The 16,191-nt window shown below is 38.3% G+C and overlaps 1 protein-coding gene across 1 annotated transcript; it reads left to right on the top strand.

Moving 5' to 3' along the window:
* Window positions 12,714–13,322, top strand: LOC109224223. The gene has a single exon (XM_019388810.1). It carries the CDS (start codon window positions 12,714–12,716, stop codon window positions 13,320–13,322), a length of 609 nt encoding a protein of 202 aa, XP_019244355.1.

A 16,191-nucleotide genomic window follows, 5' to 3' on the forward strand; every position in this document is an offset into this window, starting at 1 on the left:
TGCTTTTAATTCGAATGATGTGACACAACTTCCTTGTTTAATTGATAAATTTCATATAATGTGAACGGTTGAGGAAGAATTGTGATTGGTATATTTTGGAGCGTTGGCTCGAACAAGAATGTGATAGTTGAGAAAGAAGTGATTTAAAAGAGGATGTGTTGTGATTATTCCCTTGCCGGGACGTGTAGACTATTATTATGTACTCTCCCTTACCGGGATATTTGGGCTGTTAGTTGTACCCTTGCCGGGTTAAAGTGTTATGTTGTCGAATTTCCCCTAATGGGGCCTTCTTTACAAAGCCAGATATTTTGAACTCTTATATGGGATCGTGTGGCACGCCGACCACTTATATATTATGAAATGGGATCGTGTGGCATGCCGTCTACTTATGAATTAAGAAATGGGATCGTGTGGCGCGCCAACCACTTATATATGAGCTATGGTATTGAGATAGTTTCGTCGTTCTATCCGTTGATCTGTATTCGCTGTATTTTTCCCCGAGCATGCCCCCTTCCCTTTTTTAGTTGATATTCTCTATTGTTATTTTTGTTGCCTTTGTATATATATATATCTGCACAGGTTATTTTTGGTAGGTCCTGTCTAGCCTCGTCACTACTTCGCCGGGGTTAGGCCAGGCACTTACCAGCACATGGGGTCGGTTGTGCTGATGCTACACTTCTGTGCTTTTGCACAGATCATAGTACCGGAGCAGGAGCCTTTGGTCAGCAGTAGAAGCGTTGGGAGCTTACTTCAGTCCGAAGATTTCCGAGGTAGCTTGCTGGCGTCCGCATGGCCCGGAGTCTCTTTTATCTCTGTCTTTCGTTTGATTTCCCTTGTATCGGATCAGACAGTATTGTATTATTATTCAGACTTTGTTTTTAGCATTCAGTAGAAGTTCGTGAGTTAGTGACAGCAGATCTGGGTAGAGGTGTATTTGAATTTCCGCACTTGGTTTCAGTTATTTATGTTACGACACTTCCGCTTTTATATTAATTGCCTCGATCTTCTTTATACTGTTAATGATGTTGAGAGAAGTGTTAAATTAATTGGCTTGCCTAGCTCCTATTAGTAGGCGCCATCACGACTCCCGAGGGTGGGAAATCCGGATCGTGACAAAGGAATAGCCTTGACATACCTGGACTAAGGAAAAATTCGTATAATACTCTTTGTATGAGAACTTGGATGCATGAAATGTCGTTGTTTGAACTGTCAATGTTTCTGACGTTCTGATTGACTTTGTTTTCAAGGTAAGAAAGGAAGCTTTTTTAAGGCTTTGAAATAGCTAACGTTCTTTTGGATTTACAGAATGCTAAATGTCTTTAGATTGTAAAGGTTCCTAATGTTCTAATGGTAGTAAAATGACTACTATTCTGATGATATACCAATATAAGGATGAAGTGTCCTTTACCTTGCTACTTGGTTGCCACCTATTAAATGACTAAGGAGTCATTGTGGCCAACTGCCACGTTTTTGAGGGTAGAATTTATTAATTTTTATCAACCTATTAGTTAATTGAGTATTGTCCCGTTACGCCGTAAATAAGCAATTATCCGTATAATTTAAAAATTATCTCAAATTACTTAAAATTCTACTTATTTTTAATATACTTTATATATCGTATACCGTGGTCATATGGTACCTTGTATGGTATTATTCCGTAAATATCGGGTATTATCGCTCAACCCGTATCTTATCCCATATTGGTCATCTTTAACGAAACTCATTTCTTTAATTCGTGTACCCTTTATGCTTCATGACACGTACTTATCGCGTGTTATAAATAGCATAAATACGTTAACCTCAAGATAATCTCATCCCCGAGTGTACGTCAACTAACTGAAGACGAAACTTTTAAGGTACAAAGATGCGAGATGTAACATCCTTCCCCCCTCCCCTCTTAGAAATATTCGTCCTCGAATATTTAATTCCTCCAGAACTAAATAAGTTTGGAAGAGTCGCCTTTGTAGTAACACTACTACCAACTCTCTCTGTAGAAGCTTCATAATTTAAAGCCACATAGGACAACAATCATCAATAACAACAATGGCCTCACACGACCATTAACAATAACTAACACATGAATCCGTACACGTACCTTAAGGTTGTGATGTCTCAGTTGGACCCTCGTCTGGAGGAGGAAATAAGTAGTGAAATCTAGACTTCATGTCTTCCTCGGCCTCCCAAGTCATTTCTTCCACATTGTTGTTTCTCCAAAGTCTTTTCACTGAAGCTACATCTTTAGTTCTCAATCTTCGAACCTGTCTGTCTAATATAGCAATGGGAGTTTCTTCATATGGTAGCTGCTCTGTGAGCTGAACGTCGTCAACTGACACAACTCTGGAAGGATCTCCAATAAATTTACGGAGCATAGACACATGAAAGACTGGATGTACAGACTCCAAGTCCAAATGTAAGTGTAACTCATATTCTACCTAGCCTACCTTGTGTATGATCCTATATGGTCCAACGTATCGAGGGATAAATTTTCCCCTTTTTAAAAATCTCATATCACCTTTCATCGGTGATACATTTAGGAACACCCAATCGTCAACCTGAAATTTCAAGTCTCGCCGTCGATTATTCTATAAGACTTAGGACGGCTTTCAGCTGCTAATAACCTTTCTTGTATAAGCTTAATTTTCTCAATTTCCTGTTGTACCAACTCTGGTCCTACTAATGTAGCTTCCCCAACGTTGAACCACCCTATAGGCGACCTACACATCCATCTGTAAAGAGCTTCGTATGGAGCCATCTGAATTTCTGGAATGGTAGCTATTATTATATGCGAATTCAATAAGCGGCAAATGATCATCCCAGCTACCTTTGAAGTCTATCACAGAAGCTCGAAATATATCCTCAAGTGTCTGAATAGTACGCTCAGCCTGTCTGTCTGTCTGGGGATGAAATGTTGTACTAAGACTTATCTAAGTCCCCAATCCTTTTTGGAAGGACCTCCAAAAGTTAGCTGTAAATTGAGCTCCTTTATCCGAGATAATAGATACAGGGACACCATGAAGTCGTACTATCTCCTTCATATAAAGCCTTGCATAATCCTTTGCGGAATATATAGTCCTAACGGGCAAAAAATGGGCTGACTTTGTAAGCCTCACAACAGTCACCCATATCGAATTGAACTTACGCTGGGTACGAGGTAAGCCTACGATGAAATCCATTTTGATTACTTCCCATTTCCAAGTCGGAATCTCCAAATCCTGCAATAATCCATCGGGTTTCCGATGTTCAATCTTAACTTGCTGACAGTTAGGACACTGAGCAACAAACTCCACTATATCCTTTTTCATTTCGTCCCACCAATATACTTCCCTGATATCATGATACATCTTTGTCGCTCCGGGATGGAAAGAATAACGAGAATAGTGAGTTTCTCCCAGAACCTACCGATGCAGCCCTGCAACATTAGGGACACATAATCATCCTCGATATCTGACGACCCCATCTGTTGTAATCTCAAGCGCTGTCTTCTCCTTTTGAGGGATGGTATCCCTATAGTGAACTAACACTGGATCCTCGTACTAACGTTCCTTCACTTCACTTACTAATGAGGATGTTGTTGTATCCTGAATAGTAATTCTAATATAACCTGAGTCCAGTAACCGAACTCCAAAAATAGCTAGCTGATGAATCTCATGGGCTATTCCCCTCTTTTCTGGCTGTAAATATGATAGGCTACCCATCAATCTACGGTTGAGGGCGACGGCTACTACGTTTGCCTTTCCTGGATGGTATAAAATATCAACGTCATAGTCTTTAAGTAGCTCCAACCATCTTCTTTGACGTAAATTCAACTCCTTTTGACTGAAGATATACTGAAGGCTCTTATGATCCGTATAGATATCAACATGAATGCTATACAAGTAGTGCCTCCACATCTTTAGTGAATGAATCACCATGGCTAACTCTAAATCATGGGTAGGGTAGTTATTTTTGTGCTTTCTTAGTTGTCTAAAAGTATATGCTACAACCTTACTATGTTGTATCAGCACATAACCTAATCCAAGGACTGAAGCATCACAATAGACAACATAACCATCGTTCCGTTCTGGGAGCGTTAGAACTGGTGCTGAAGTTAATCTGTCCTTCAATGCCTAGAAACTTCGATCACAAGCATCAGTCCATTTAAACTTTGCTCCCTCCTGAGTCAACTTTGTCAAAGGTGCTGAAAGGGAAGAAAATCCCTCTACAAATCTCCTGTAATAGCCTGCCAAACCGAGAAAGCTACGAACCTCCGTTGGTGTTGTGGTTCTAGGCCAAGTCTTTACTGCCTCAATCTTTTGGGTATCCACCTAGATGCCTTCACCCGAAATGATATGCTAAAGGAAAGCTACATAACTCAACCAGCATTTTGTAGAACTTTGAGCACAGTACGCAGATGATCTACATGCTCAGCCTCTGAACGAGAATACACCAATATATCGTCGATAAATACCATTACAAATAGATCTGAAAAGCCCTGATCACACAGTTCATCAAATCCATGAATTCTGCTGGGGCATTGGTCAAATCGAACGACATAACACGAAACTCAAAGTGTCTGTATCTGGTCCTGAATGATGTCTAAGGAATATCTTCCTCCTTAACCCTTACCTGATGGTACCCGGACCTTAAGTCTATCTTTGAAAAATACTTGGCACCTTGCAACTGATAAAATAAATGATCAATCCTTGGGAGAGGGTACTTATTCTCTATTGTCACCATATTCAACTGTCTATAATCAATACATATCCGTAAGGAACCATCTTTCTTCCTTACAAAAACACAGGCGCTCCCCACGGTGATGTACTAGGTCTGATACCACATTTGTCATGACCCAAACCGATGGACCACAACGGGTGTCGAGTCCTACCTGTCGAACACCTTTAAGCATGCGTCTAAGATATTAACCCGAATGACGCCTCCTGAATTTCGAGAATAACATACATGAAGGAAACCTGCCAAAAAGGCATATGTACATATACATGCGGAATACAGTGGGCAAGCCGACAAGGGTGCCATAGACAACTATATACCCAAAACTGAAAGCCGATAAGGCCACATACTATCCAACTATACATAATTGTCTACAGACCTCTAATAGAAATACAACGTACATAGACAGGACTTAGCCACATCATACCCATATATGTATATAAGCATATCATACCAAAATCCAAAGTATCTCCGGATCAAGTGAAGCACGCCAACTCTCGTTGATCAAGGATCCTAAGAAGGGGGACCGTCAGTTTGCCTGCCTGTACCTGCGGGCATGAAACGCAGGCCCCGTGAAATAGGGCGTCAGTACGAATAATGTACTGAGTATGTAAGGCATGAAAAACAGTAAATAAAAGACATAGATGAAACATGGAATAAAGAGATCCATCTATAAATCTGAATAACTTTATAAATTTTGAAACATTTATAATGTCATGCATGTGCATATAAATGTCGTGTCATGAATAGATATAGGCGTACATAACATCATCAAGACACTAAGGGCATCCCATCATATCGTCTCGGCCACTGTGGGCAACATCATCAATATATACCAATTGATGAGGTGGGTGTGTGTATATAATGCCATAAACCTTTTCCCATACCCCATATACATAAGTATATACATATAAATACACGTATATAACATTGTCTGGTCATGGGTCAACGTACATGCATACATGAATAAAATGCATGAAAATATGTTAAAAATCTCAATAATCTTTTCGGATAAACTTTATCAACTGCATATTATTTTGAGACCCATGAACAGAAGATACAATAATATGTCACATGGGGAATCAAGAAGACGGAAACCCCTAGTATTTCTATGAATAGAGTCGCTTATGAGAACTGTGTGTTTGCTCATTTCTTCTGTATAACTTGGATCATTCCAAAAATAAAGAAGAGATAGCTTTTACATACCTGAAGTAAGAAAAATCCGTATAATATTCTTTGTATGAGAAATTGGATGCAAGAAATCTCGTTGTTTAAACTGTCAATGTTTCTAACGCTCAGATTGACTATCTTTTCAAGATAAGAAAGGAAGCTTTTTTAAGCTTTGAAATAGCTAACGTTCTTTTGGATTTACAGAATGCTGAATGTCTTTAGATTGTAAAGGTTCCTAATGTTCTAATGGAAGTAAAATGACTACTATTCTGATGATATACCAATATAAGGATGAAGTGTCCTTTACCTTGCTACTTGGTTGCCACCTATTAAATGACTAAGGAGTCATTGTGGCGAACTGCCACGTTTTTGGAGGGTAGAATTTATTAATTTTAATCAACTTATTAGTTAATTGGGTACTGTTTCGTTACCCGATAATTAAATAATTACCCGCATAATTTAAAAATTATCTCAAATTACTTAAAACCCTACCTATTTTTAATATACTTTATATATCGTATACCGTTGTCAAATGGTACCTTGTATGGTATTATTCCCTAAATGTCAGGTATTATCGCTCAACCCGTATCTTATCCCAAATTGGTCATCTTCAATGAAACCCATTTTCTTTAATTCGTGTACCTGTTATCCTTCACGACACGTACGTATCGCTTGTTATAAATAGCATAAATACGTTAACCTCAAGATAATCTCATTCCCGAGTCTACGCCAACTAACTGAAGACGAAATTTTTAAGGTACGAAGATGCGAGATGTAACATCCCCTCCCCCCCCCCCCCCCCCTGAAACATTCGTCCTAGAATGTTTAATTCCTCCAGAACTATATAACTTTGGAAGAGTCGCCTTTGTAATAACACTACTACCAACTCTCTTTGTAGAAGCTTCATAATTTAAAGCCACATAGAACAACAATCATCAATAACAACAATGGCCTCACACGACCAATGACAATAACTAACACAAGTCATTTCTTCCACATTGTTGTTTCTCCAAAGTCTTTTCACCGAAGCTACATCTTAAGTTCTCAATCTTCGAACCTGTCTGTCTAATATAGCAATGGGAGTTTCTTCATATGGTAGATTCTCTATGAGCTGAACGTCGTCAACTGAACAACTCTAGAAGGATCTCCGATACATTTACGGAGCATAGACACATGAAAGACTGGATGTACAGACTCCAAGTCCAAGAGTAAGTCTAACTCATATTCTACCTGGCCTACCTTGTGTATGATCCTATATGGTCCAACGTATCGAGGGCTAAATTTTCCCCTTTTTACAAATCTCATAACACCTTTCATGGGTGATACCTTTAGGAACACCCAATCGTCAACCTGAAATTCCAAGTCTCGCTGTCGATTATCCACATAAGGCTTCTGATAGCTTTCAGCTGCTAATAATCTTTCCTGTATAAGCTTAATTTTCTCAATTTCCTGTTGTACAATCTCTGGTCCTACTAACGTAGCTTCCCCAACGTCGAACCACCCTATAGGCGACCTACACTTCTATCCGTATAGAGCTTCGTATGGAGCCATCTGAATTTTTGGAATGGTAGCTATTATTATATGCGAATTCAATAAGCGGCAGATGATCATCCCAGCTACCTTTGAAGACTATCACAGAAGCTCGAAATATATCCTCAAGTGTCTGAATAGTACGCTCAACCTATCTGTCTGTCTGGGGATGAAATGTTGTACTAAGACTTATCTAAGTCCCAAGTCCTTTTTGGAAGGACCTCCAAAAGTTAGCTGTAAATTGAGCTCCTTTATCAAAGATAATAGATACAGGGACACCATGAAGTCGTACTATCTCCTTAATATAAAGCCTTGCATAATCCTCTGCGGAGTATGTAGTCCTAACGGGCATAAAATGGGCTGACTTTATAAGCCTATCAACAATCACCCATATCGAATTGAACTTACGCTGGGTACGAGGTAAGCCTACGATGAAATCCATATTGATTACTTCCCATTTCACAGTCGGAATCTCCATAGCCTGCAATAATCCATCGGGTTTCTGATGTTCAATCTTAACTTGCTGATAGTTAGGACACTGAGCAACAAACTCCACTATATCCTTTTTCATTCCGTCCCACCAATATACTTTCCTGATATCATGATACATCTTTGTCGCTCCGGGATGGATAGAATAACGAGAATAGTGAGTTTCTCCCAGAACCTACCGATGCAGCCCTGCAACATTAGGGACACATAATCGTCCTCGATATCTGAGGACCTCATCTTCTATAATCTCAAACGGTGTCTTCTCCTTCTGAGGGATGGTATCCCGATAGTGAACTAACACAGGATCCTCGTACTGGCGTTCCTTCACTTCACTTACTAATGAGGATGTTGTTGTATCCTGAATAGTAATTCTAATATAACCTGATTCCAGTAACCAAACTCCAAGAATAGCTACCTGATGAATCTCATGGGCTATTTCCCTCTTTTCTGGCTGTAAATATGACATGCTACCCATCGATCTGCGGCTGAGGGCGACGTCTACTACGTTTGCCTTCCCTGGATGGTATAAAATATCAACGTCATAGTCTTTAAGTAGCTCCAACCATCTTTTTTGACTTAAATTCAATTCCTTTTGACTGAAGATATGCCGGAGGCTCTTATGATCCGCATAGATATCTACATGAATGCCATACAAGTAGTTCCTCCACATCTTTAGTTCATGAATCCCCATGGCTAACTATAAATCGTGGGTCAGGTAGTTCTTCTTGTGCTTTCTTAGTTGTCTAGAAGTATAAGCTACAAACTTACTATGTTGTATCAGCACATAACCTAATCCAAGGCCTGAAGCATCACAATAGACAACATAACCATCGGTCCGTTCTGGAGCATTAGAACCGGTGCTGAAGTTAATCCGTCCTTCAATGCCTGGAAACTTCGTTCACAAGCGTCAGTCTATAGAAACATTGCTCACTCCTGAGTCAACTTTGTCAAAGGTGCTGAAAGGGAGGAAAATCCCTCTAGAAATCTCCTGTAATAGCCTGCCAAACCGAAAAAACTATGAACCTCTGTGGTGTTGTGGGTCTAGGCTAAGTCTTTACTGCCTCCATCTTTTGTGTATCCACCTAGATGCCTTCACCCGAAATTATATGCCAAAGGAAAGCTACAGAGCTTGACCAAAATTCACATTTAGTGAATTTTGCATACAACTTCCCTTTTTATAGAACTCCGAGCACAGTACGCAGATGATCTGCATGCTTAGCCTCTGAACGAGAATACACCAATATATCGTCGATAAATGCAATTGCAAAATAGATCTAAAAAGTCCTGAACACACGGTTCATCAAATCCATGAATTCTGCTGGGGCATTGGTCAAACCGAACGACATAACACGAAACTCAAAGTGCCCGTATCTGGTCCTGAATGATATCTTAGGAATATCTTCCTCCTTAACCTTTACCTGGTGGTACTCGAACCTAGAGTCTATCTTTGAAAAATACTTGGCACCTTGCAACAGATAAAAAAAATCATCAATCCTTGGGAGAGGGTACTTATTCTTGATTGTCACCATATTAAACTGTCTATAATCAGTACACATCCGTAAGGAACCTTCCTTTTTCCTTACAAAAAACACAGGTGCTCCCCACAGTGATGTACTAGGTATGATACCACATTTGTCATGACCCAAACTGATGGACCGCAACGGGTGCCGAGTCCTACCTGTCTAACACCCTTAAGCATGCGTCTAAGATATAAATCTGAATGACGTCTACTGAATTTCGAGAATAACATACATGAAGGAAACATGTCAATAAGGCATATGTACATACACATGCGGAATACAGTGGGCGAGCTGGCAAGGCTGCTATAGACAACTATATAACCAAAACTGAAAGCCGATAAGGCTACATACTATCCAACGGTAAATAATTGTCTACAGACCTCTAATAGAAATACAACTGTACAAAGACGGGACTGAGCCACGTCATACCCATATATGTATATAAGCATATCGTATCAAAATCAAAAGCAGCTCCGGATCAAATGGAGCACGCCAGCTCTCGTTGATCAAGGATCCTAAGAAGGGGGACGGTCAGCTACCTACACCTGCGGGCATGAAACGCAGGCCCTGTGAAATAGGGCGTCAATACGAATAATGTACTGAGTATGTAAGACATGCAAATCAGTACATAAAAGACATAGATGAAACATGAAATTATGAGATCCATCTGTAAATCTAAATAAATTTCTAAATTTTGAAACATTTATAATGTCATGCACGTTCATATAAATGTCGTGTGAAGCATAGGTATAGGTGTACATAACATCGTCAAGCCACTGAGGGCATCCCATTATATCGTCTTGGACACTGCGGGAAACATCATCAATATATACCAACTGATCAGGTAGTGGCGCGTATATAACCCCGTAACCTTTTTTCCATATCCAATATACATAAATATATACATATAAATACGCGTGTATAATGCTGTATGTTCATGGGTCAATGTACATGCATAAATGAATAAAATGCATGAAAATATGTTACAAATCTCAATATTCTTTTCGGATAAACTTTATCAACTGCATATTATTTTGAGACCCATGAACAGAAGATACAATAATATGTCACATGGGGAATCAAGAACAAAGAGACCCCTAGTATTTCTATGAATAGAGTTGCTTATGAGAACTGTGCGTTTTTTCGTTTCTTCTGTATAACTTGGATCATGCCAAAAGCAAAGAAGGGATAGCCTTAACAAACTTGGAGTAGGAAAAAATTCGTATAATATTTTTTTGGGGAGAATTTGGATGCAAGAAATCTCGTTGTTTGAACTGTCAATGTTTCTAACGTTCTGATTGACTTTTTCTTCAAGATAAGAAAGAAAGCTTTGTTAAGGCTTTCAAATAGCTAACATTGTTTTGGATTTGCAGAATGCTAAATGTCTTTAGATTGTAAAGGTTCATAATGTTCTAATGGTAGTAAAATGACTATTATTCTGATGATATACCAATATAAGGATGAAGTGACCTTTACCTTGCTACTTGGTTGCCACCTATTAAATGACTAAGGAGTCATTGTGGCCAGCTTTCACATTTTTGGAGGGTGGAATTTATTAATTTTTATCCACTTATTAGTTAATTGGGTACTGTCTCGTTACATGGTAATTAACTGATTACCCGCATAATTTAAAAATTATCTCAAATTACTTAAAATTCTACTTATTTTTAATATACTTTATATATTATATACCGTGGTCATATGGTTATCTTGTATGGTATTAGTCCATAAATATCGGGTGTTATCGCTCAACTCGTATTTTAACCCAAATCGGTCATCTTCAACGAAACCTGTTTTCTTTAATTCGTGTGCCCTTTATCCTTCATGACACTTACTTATCGCTTGTTATAAACAGCATAAATACGTTAACCTCAAGATAATCTCATCCCCGAGTCTACGTGAATTAACCGAAGACGAAACTTTTAACGTACGAAAATGCGAGATGTAACAAAACGAGACTAAAATACTCAAAGCGATCGTCCTGGTCGTTACAAGTAACCTGTTAACCACAATAAATTACTTGAAATAAAATATTTTTAGCCAAGTAAATATTTTGTTTCAAGTTACAAAACATAGTGGAAATGGTAGCTAATAGCTACACTTATTTATCATGACGAAATGATATAGTCTTAGATTTTTTGAAATGATAAAATTTCATGGCTAATCATTAATATTTGCCACGATTAAAACTTAATGTAGGAAAAATAATCTTTTAATCACAATAATTATTTGAAATAAAATGTTGTATCTAAATAAATTATTTTGCTTCAAGTTGAAAATAAACAGTGACAATCTCACTACATCAAAGTCTTGAAGGACTCAATCAGAGAGAAGATAGCAGACAAGACAAAAGTATTACAGAAGAAGAAGAATATATACTAGAAGGGAGGGGAAGAAGCAGATCCAGAAACTCCAGTAGAAGAAACAAAAGCAGAACCACATCCTCTGTAAAGAGGGCACAAAAGAATGATACTTCCCTCCAAAGACTCCATGATTAATACAATCTTTTGGAATATTAGGGGGTAAGGTCAAAAAAGGCCATACATAGGCTAAAACAACTTATCGATATCAATAACACTCTCTTTACTGCAATCATGGAACCTATGGTTGACAAGGATAAAATTGAGGGGTACAGAAAATTTTTGGGTTATCAGGAATGCATTTCTAATGACAACGGAAAGATTTGGTGCTTCTGGAAGAATATCAGTCAAATTTCTATTATTAACAATGAGGATCAACAGATCTCCATCAAAATTGATGATGGATCGACCAACCACCCTATAGTTATCACTGCAGTTTATGCTAAGTGCAGTAATATAGAGAGAAGAGAAATGTGGAGCAGCCTGGAGAACATCAGTTTGTCTATAAATGGACCTTGGTGCATTGGAGGTGACTTTAATGTTATCCTGGAGCCTGAAGAAAAATTAGGTGGCAATCCTCATAGGATGCACAGGAGTTTAGACTTCCAGAATTGCATGGATAATTGCGGAACTACTGACATTGGTTATACAGGTCCAAAGTTCACTTAATTGGTGCAACAAGAGGAGACCTCGAAAAAGAATTTGGAAAAGGCTTGATAGAGTTTTCTTTAATGATAAGTGGTCTCAAAAATTTCAAAACACTACCGTTAGACATTTAGTGCGGACTGGATCAGATCATAGGCCGTTACTCGTGAAATCCTTTGACTCCAATAATACTCACATTAAGTATTTTAAATTCCTTAACTTTTGGACTTTACAGGAGTGATTCCACAATCTTGTTAAGGAAGTTTGGCATACTAATATTACTGGCAATAGCATGTGGAGACTTCGGTCTAAATTAAAGCTCCTTAGCAGAAGACTATCTCAATGGTCTAGAGAGGATATTGGCGACATTCATGAACAAGTTCTGAAATGTGAGCAAAAAATCCAGAGCCTTGAAGAACATGAGATTATCAGCAATACTGAGGCAGCTCGGGAAGAAACCAATAAGGCACATGCGGAATATATTAGATGGCTGAATATGCAAGATTCCCTACTAATCCAAAAAACAAATTTCAAAGGGTTTGAGGAAGGAGACAGAAACACCAGATATTTTTATAGTATGATCAGAGAAAAAAGAAGAAAGCTTCAGCTAAACAGGATAAAAAATCATAAAGGCAAATGGATACAGGGAGACAATAAAATAGCTAAAGTTGCTATTAAGCATTTCAATTCCATATTCAACCTTCCAGTAGCTAAAATAGATCCTACTTTACTGAATTGTATCTCTAAAAGGATCACAGAAGAAGAAAGTGACAACCTTAATAAAGAACCAAGTGAGGAAGAAATTAGACATGCAGTTTTTAGCTTGTCTGCTTCTAGTGCAGCTGGTCCAGATGGCTACAATGGCACATTCTTCCATAATTGTTGGGACATCATTGAATAGGATATCAACGCTTTTGTCTAGGATTTCTTCAAAGGTACTCTTCTTACTAAATTTTACACACATACTTGCCTTGTCCTTATTCCTAAGATAGATGGCCCCTCTTCCTTTAATGATTTCAGGCCTATAAGTCTCTCTAATTTTACTAATAAGATTATTTCTATGATCTTATCTAATAGACTTAACCCTCTATTGACCACTCTTATTTCCACAAATCAAAGTGGCTTAGTTAAAGAAAGACTCATTTCTAAAAATATTCTATTAGCACAAGAAATTGTTCAATCTATCTCACATACGATTAAAGGGGGCAATATTGTTTTGAAGTTGGATATGGCTAAAGCCTATGATAGGATGTCTTGGACCTTTGTTACTTCTGTTCTTAGGAACTTTGGTTTCTCTGAATTCTGGATTTACATGATTATGAGTCTTTTATCTGGAATTTGGTATTCTATTATTATTAATGGTAATAGAAAAGGCTTCTTTACATCCAGTCAAGGTTTAAAACAAGGTGATCCGTTATCCCCTTCCCTATTCATTTTAGCTGCTAAAGTTCTTACTTGTTCTCTGAATAATCTTCTTTTACACGACAATTTCATCCCCTTTTCTATGTCTAAGGGAGGTCTACAAATCACCCATCTTGCATATGCTGATGATATTGTTATATTCACTCGTGGTAATAATGCTTCTATTAACCTTATCATGAACACCATTAGAACTATGAGAATAGCTCTGGTCAGAAGGTTAACACTGACAAAAGCTTCTTTTAAACTGCACCTCAAACTTGTGCTACTAGAATCAATAGTATCAGGAATGCTACAGGCTACATGGATAAGAATTTTCCTTTTACATACCTAGGATGTCCAATCTATACAGGGAGAAAGAGGATTGTTTACTTTGATTGCTTGGTTAACAAAATAATTAAGAAGCTTAATGGGTGGCATGGTAAGATACTTTTATATGGAGGTAGACTTATTCATATTAAATATGTTCTACAATCTCTTCCTATATATACTTTATCTGCTATGTCCCCTCCCAAGAGCACGTTTAACTTGATTGAAAAGCATTTTGCTAATTTTTTCTGGGGCTATTCTGGGGAACAAAAGAATTATCATCGGAGATCTTGGAAAAAATTATGCTTCCCCTTGGAGGAAGGAGGCATGGGAGTGAAAAGAATGGATGTCCTTGATAATATTCTAGCTACAAAAAGGTGGTGGAGGTTCAGGACCATCCCTTCTTTGTGGGCTACTTTCATGAGACATAAATATTGCCCAAGATCTCACCCGTGAGTAAAAGGAATGCTTCTGGTGACTCTCATGCTTGGCAGAAGATGAGAAAGGTTAGAGGTAAAGTTGAACCTCACATCTTCTGGATTATCAATTCGGGAAATTCTAGTATGTGGTGGGACAATTGGACTGGTAAGGGCCCTTTGGCATCCTTGTTACCAGCTATCAACAACAGTCCTAAAGTGCTAGTCAAGGAGTTCATTCAACATGGAAACTGGAATATGCATAAACTTAGAGGCTCCTTCCTAGAGTACATTGTTCAAATCATTATAAATGTCAACATTGGAAAGCAAGGCATCCCTGATCAAGCCATATGGGATCTCACAGAGAATGGAAAGTATTCCAATAAAACAGTTCTAGACATCTTCAGAGATGTCAAGCCTAAAGATCAGTTCTTAAGCAAGGTATGGCACCCTAGCATCCCCTTTAAAATTTCCTTCTTAACTTGGAGATTATGGCTGTCTAAACTTCCATTTGATGAGGTAATTCTTAACTTTGGGAAACAAATTGTTTCAAGATGTATATGTTGTACTAACCACTCAAATGAGTCTATGCAACATGTTTTCATGGAAAGTGATGCAGCTAGGTACATTTGGAAATTCATTGGTGCTCATATGGGAATCATCCACAAACAGATTCCCATTAGAGGGTGGTTTAACCACTGGTGGCAGCAAAGGAGCAAAAATGACATACACAAACAAGTTCTACAAATTACTCCTATCATAGTATGTTGGGAGATTTGGAAAAATAGGTGCTCATGTAAATATGGTGATCAAAAGAGATTCAATTTCTACAAAATGAAGCAACAGATAATATGGAACATACAAGCTGTAGTTCACAGAACCTTCCCTAGGTGCAAACTGGCTTTGCCTTGGGTCAAATACTATGATGATATGATGAGATTACAACCGGTTCCTGAAGCTATTATTGTAGCTTGGAGGAAACCTCTCCAAGGATCCTTCAAACTCAACACCGATGGTAGCTACATACATGAGAACAGGAAAGCAGGTTTTGGTGGTACTATGAGAAATGATCAGGGAGATTTCATTATGGCATTCTCAGTCCAAGCCAAATGCAGTAGCAATAATGATGCAGAAGCCCAAGCTGCTTTATTTGGGATCAAATGGTGCATACAAAATGGTTACTCTAACTTCAATATAGAGCTGGACTCCCTCCTGGTGACAAACATGTTAAAAGAAGGAAATACGGACAACTACAAAATGAAGCGGATCATCGAGAATATTACACAGTTTATGAATCTAGCCAAAATCACTCCTATGCATTGCTATAGGGAAGCAAATCAAGTGGCTGACTACCTTGCTAAATTAGCCACAACCGCCTCTAGCAGTAATATATATCTTTCATTCCAACAACTTCCTAGAGGTGCCAAAGTCCCTTTCATAATGGATAAATTGCAGATGCCTAGTATTAGGACAAAGTACGATAAAGCAAATTTTCTTGTAAGCTAACCAAGTTGTGATAGTATCACACAGAGATGAGGTGTATGTAATCACCCTACTGTGTTTTTTGGTAAGGATACCTATATCCTTGTGTTGTAATCTTTGGAGGTAAGGCTATCCCACCCCCCC

The sequence above is a fragment of the Nicotiana attenuata genome, chromosome 3 (genome assembly GCF_001879085.1).
Source record: "Nicotiana attenuata strain UT chromosome 3, NIATTr2, whole genome shotgun sequence".
NCBI classification, from domain to species: Eukaryota; Viridiplantae; Streptophyta; class Magnoliopsida; order Solanales; family Solanaceae; genus Nicotiana; species Nicotiana attenuata.

Bases quoted from the DNA above. Each gene is read 5' to 3' on its own strand.
- LOC109224223 (XM_019388810.1), top strand. From the start codon at position 12,714: ATGTGGAGACTTCGGTCTAAATTAAAGCTCCTTAGCAGAAGACTATCT.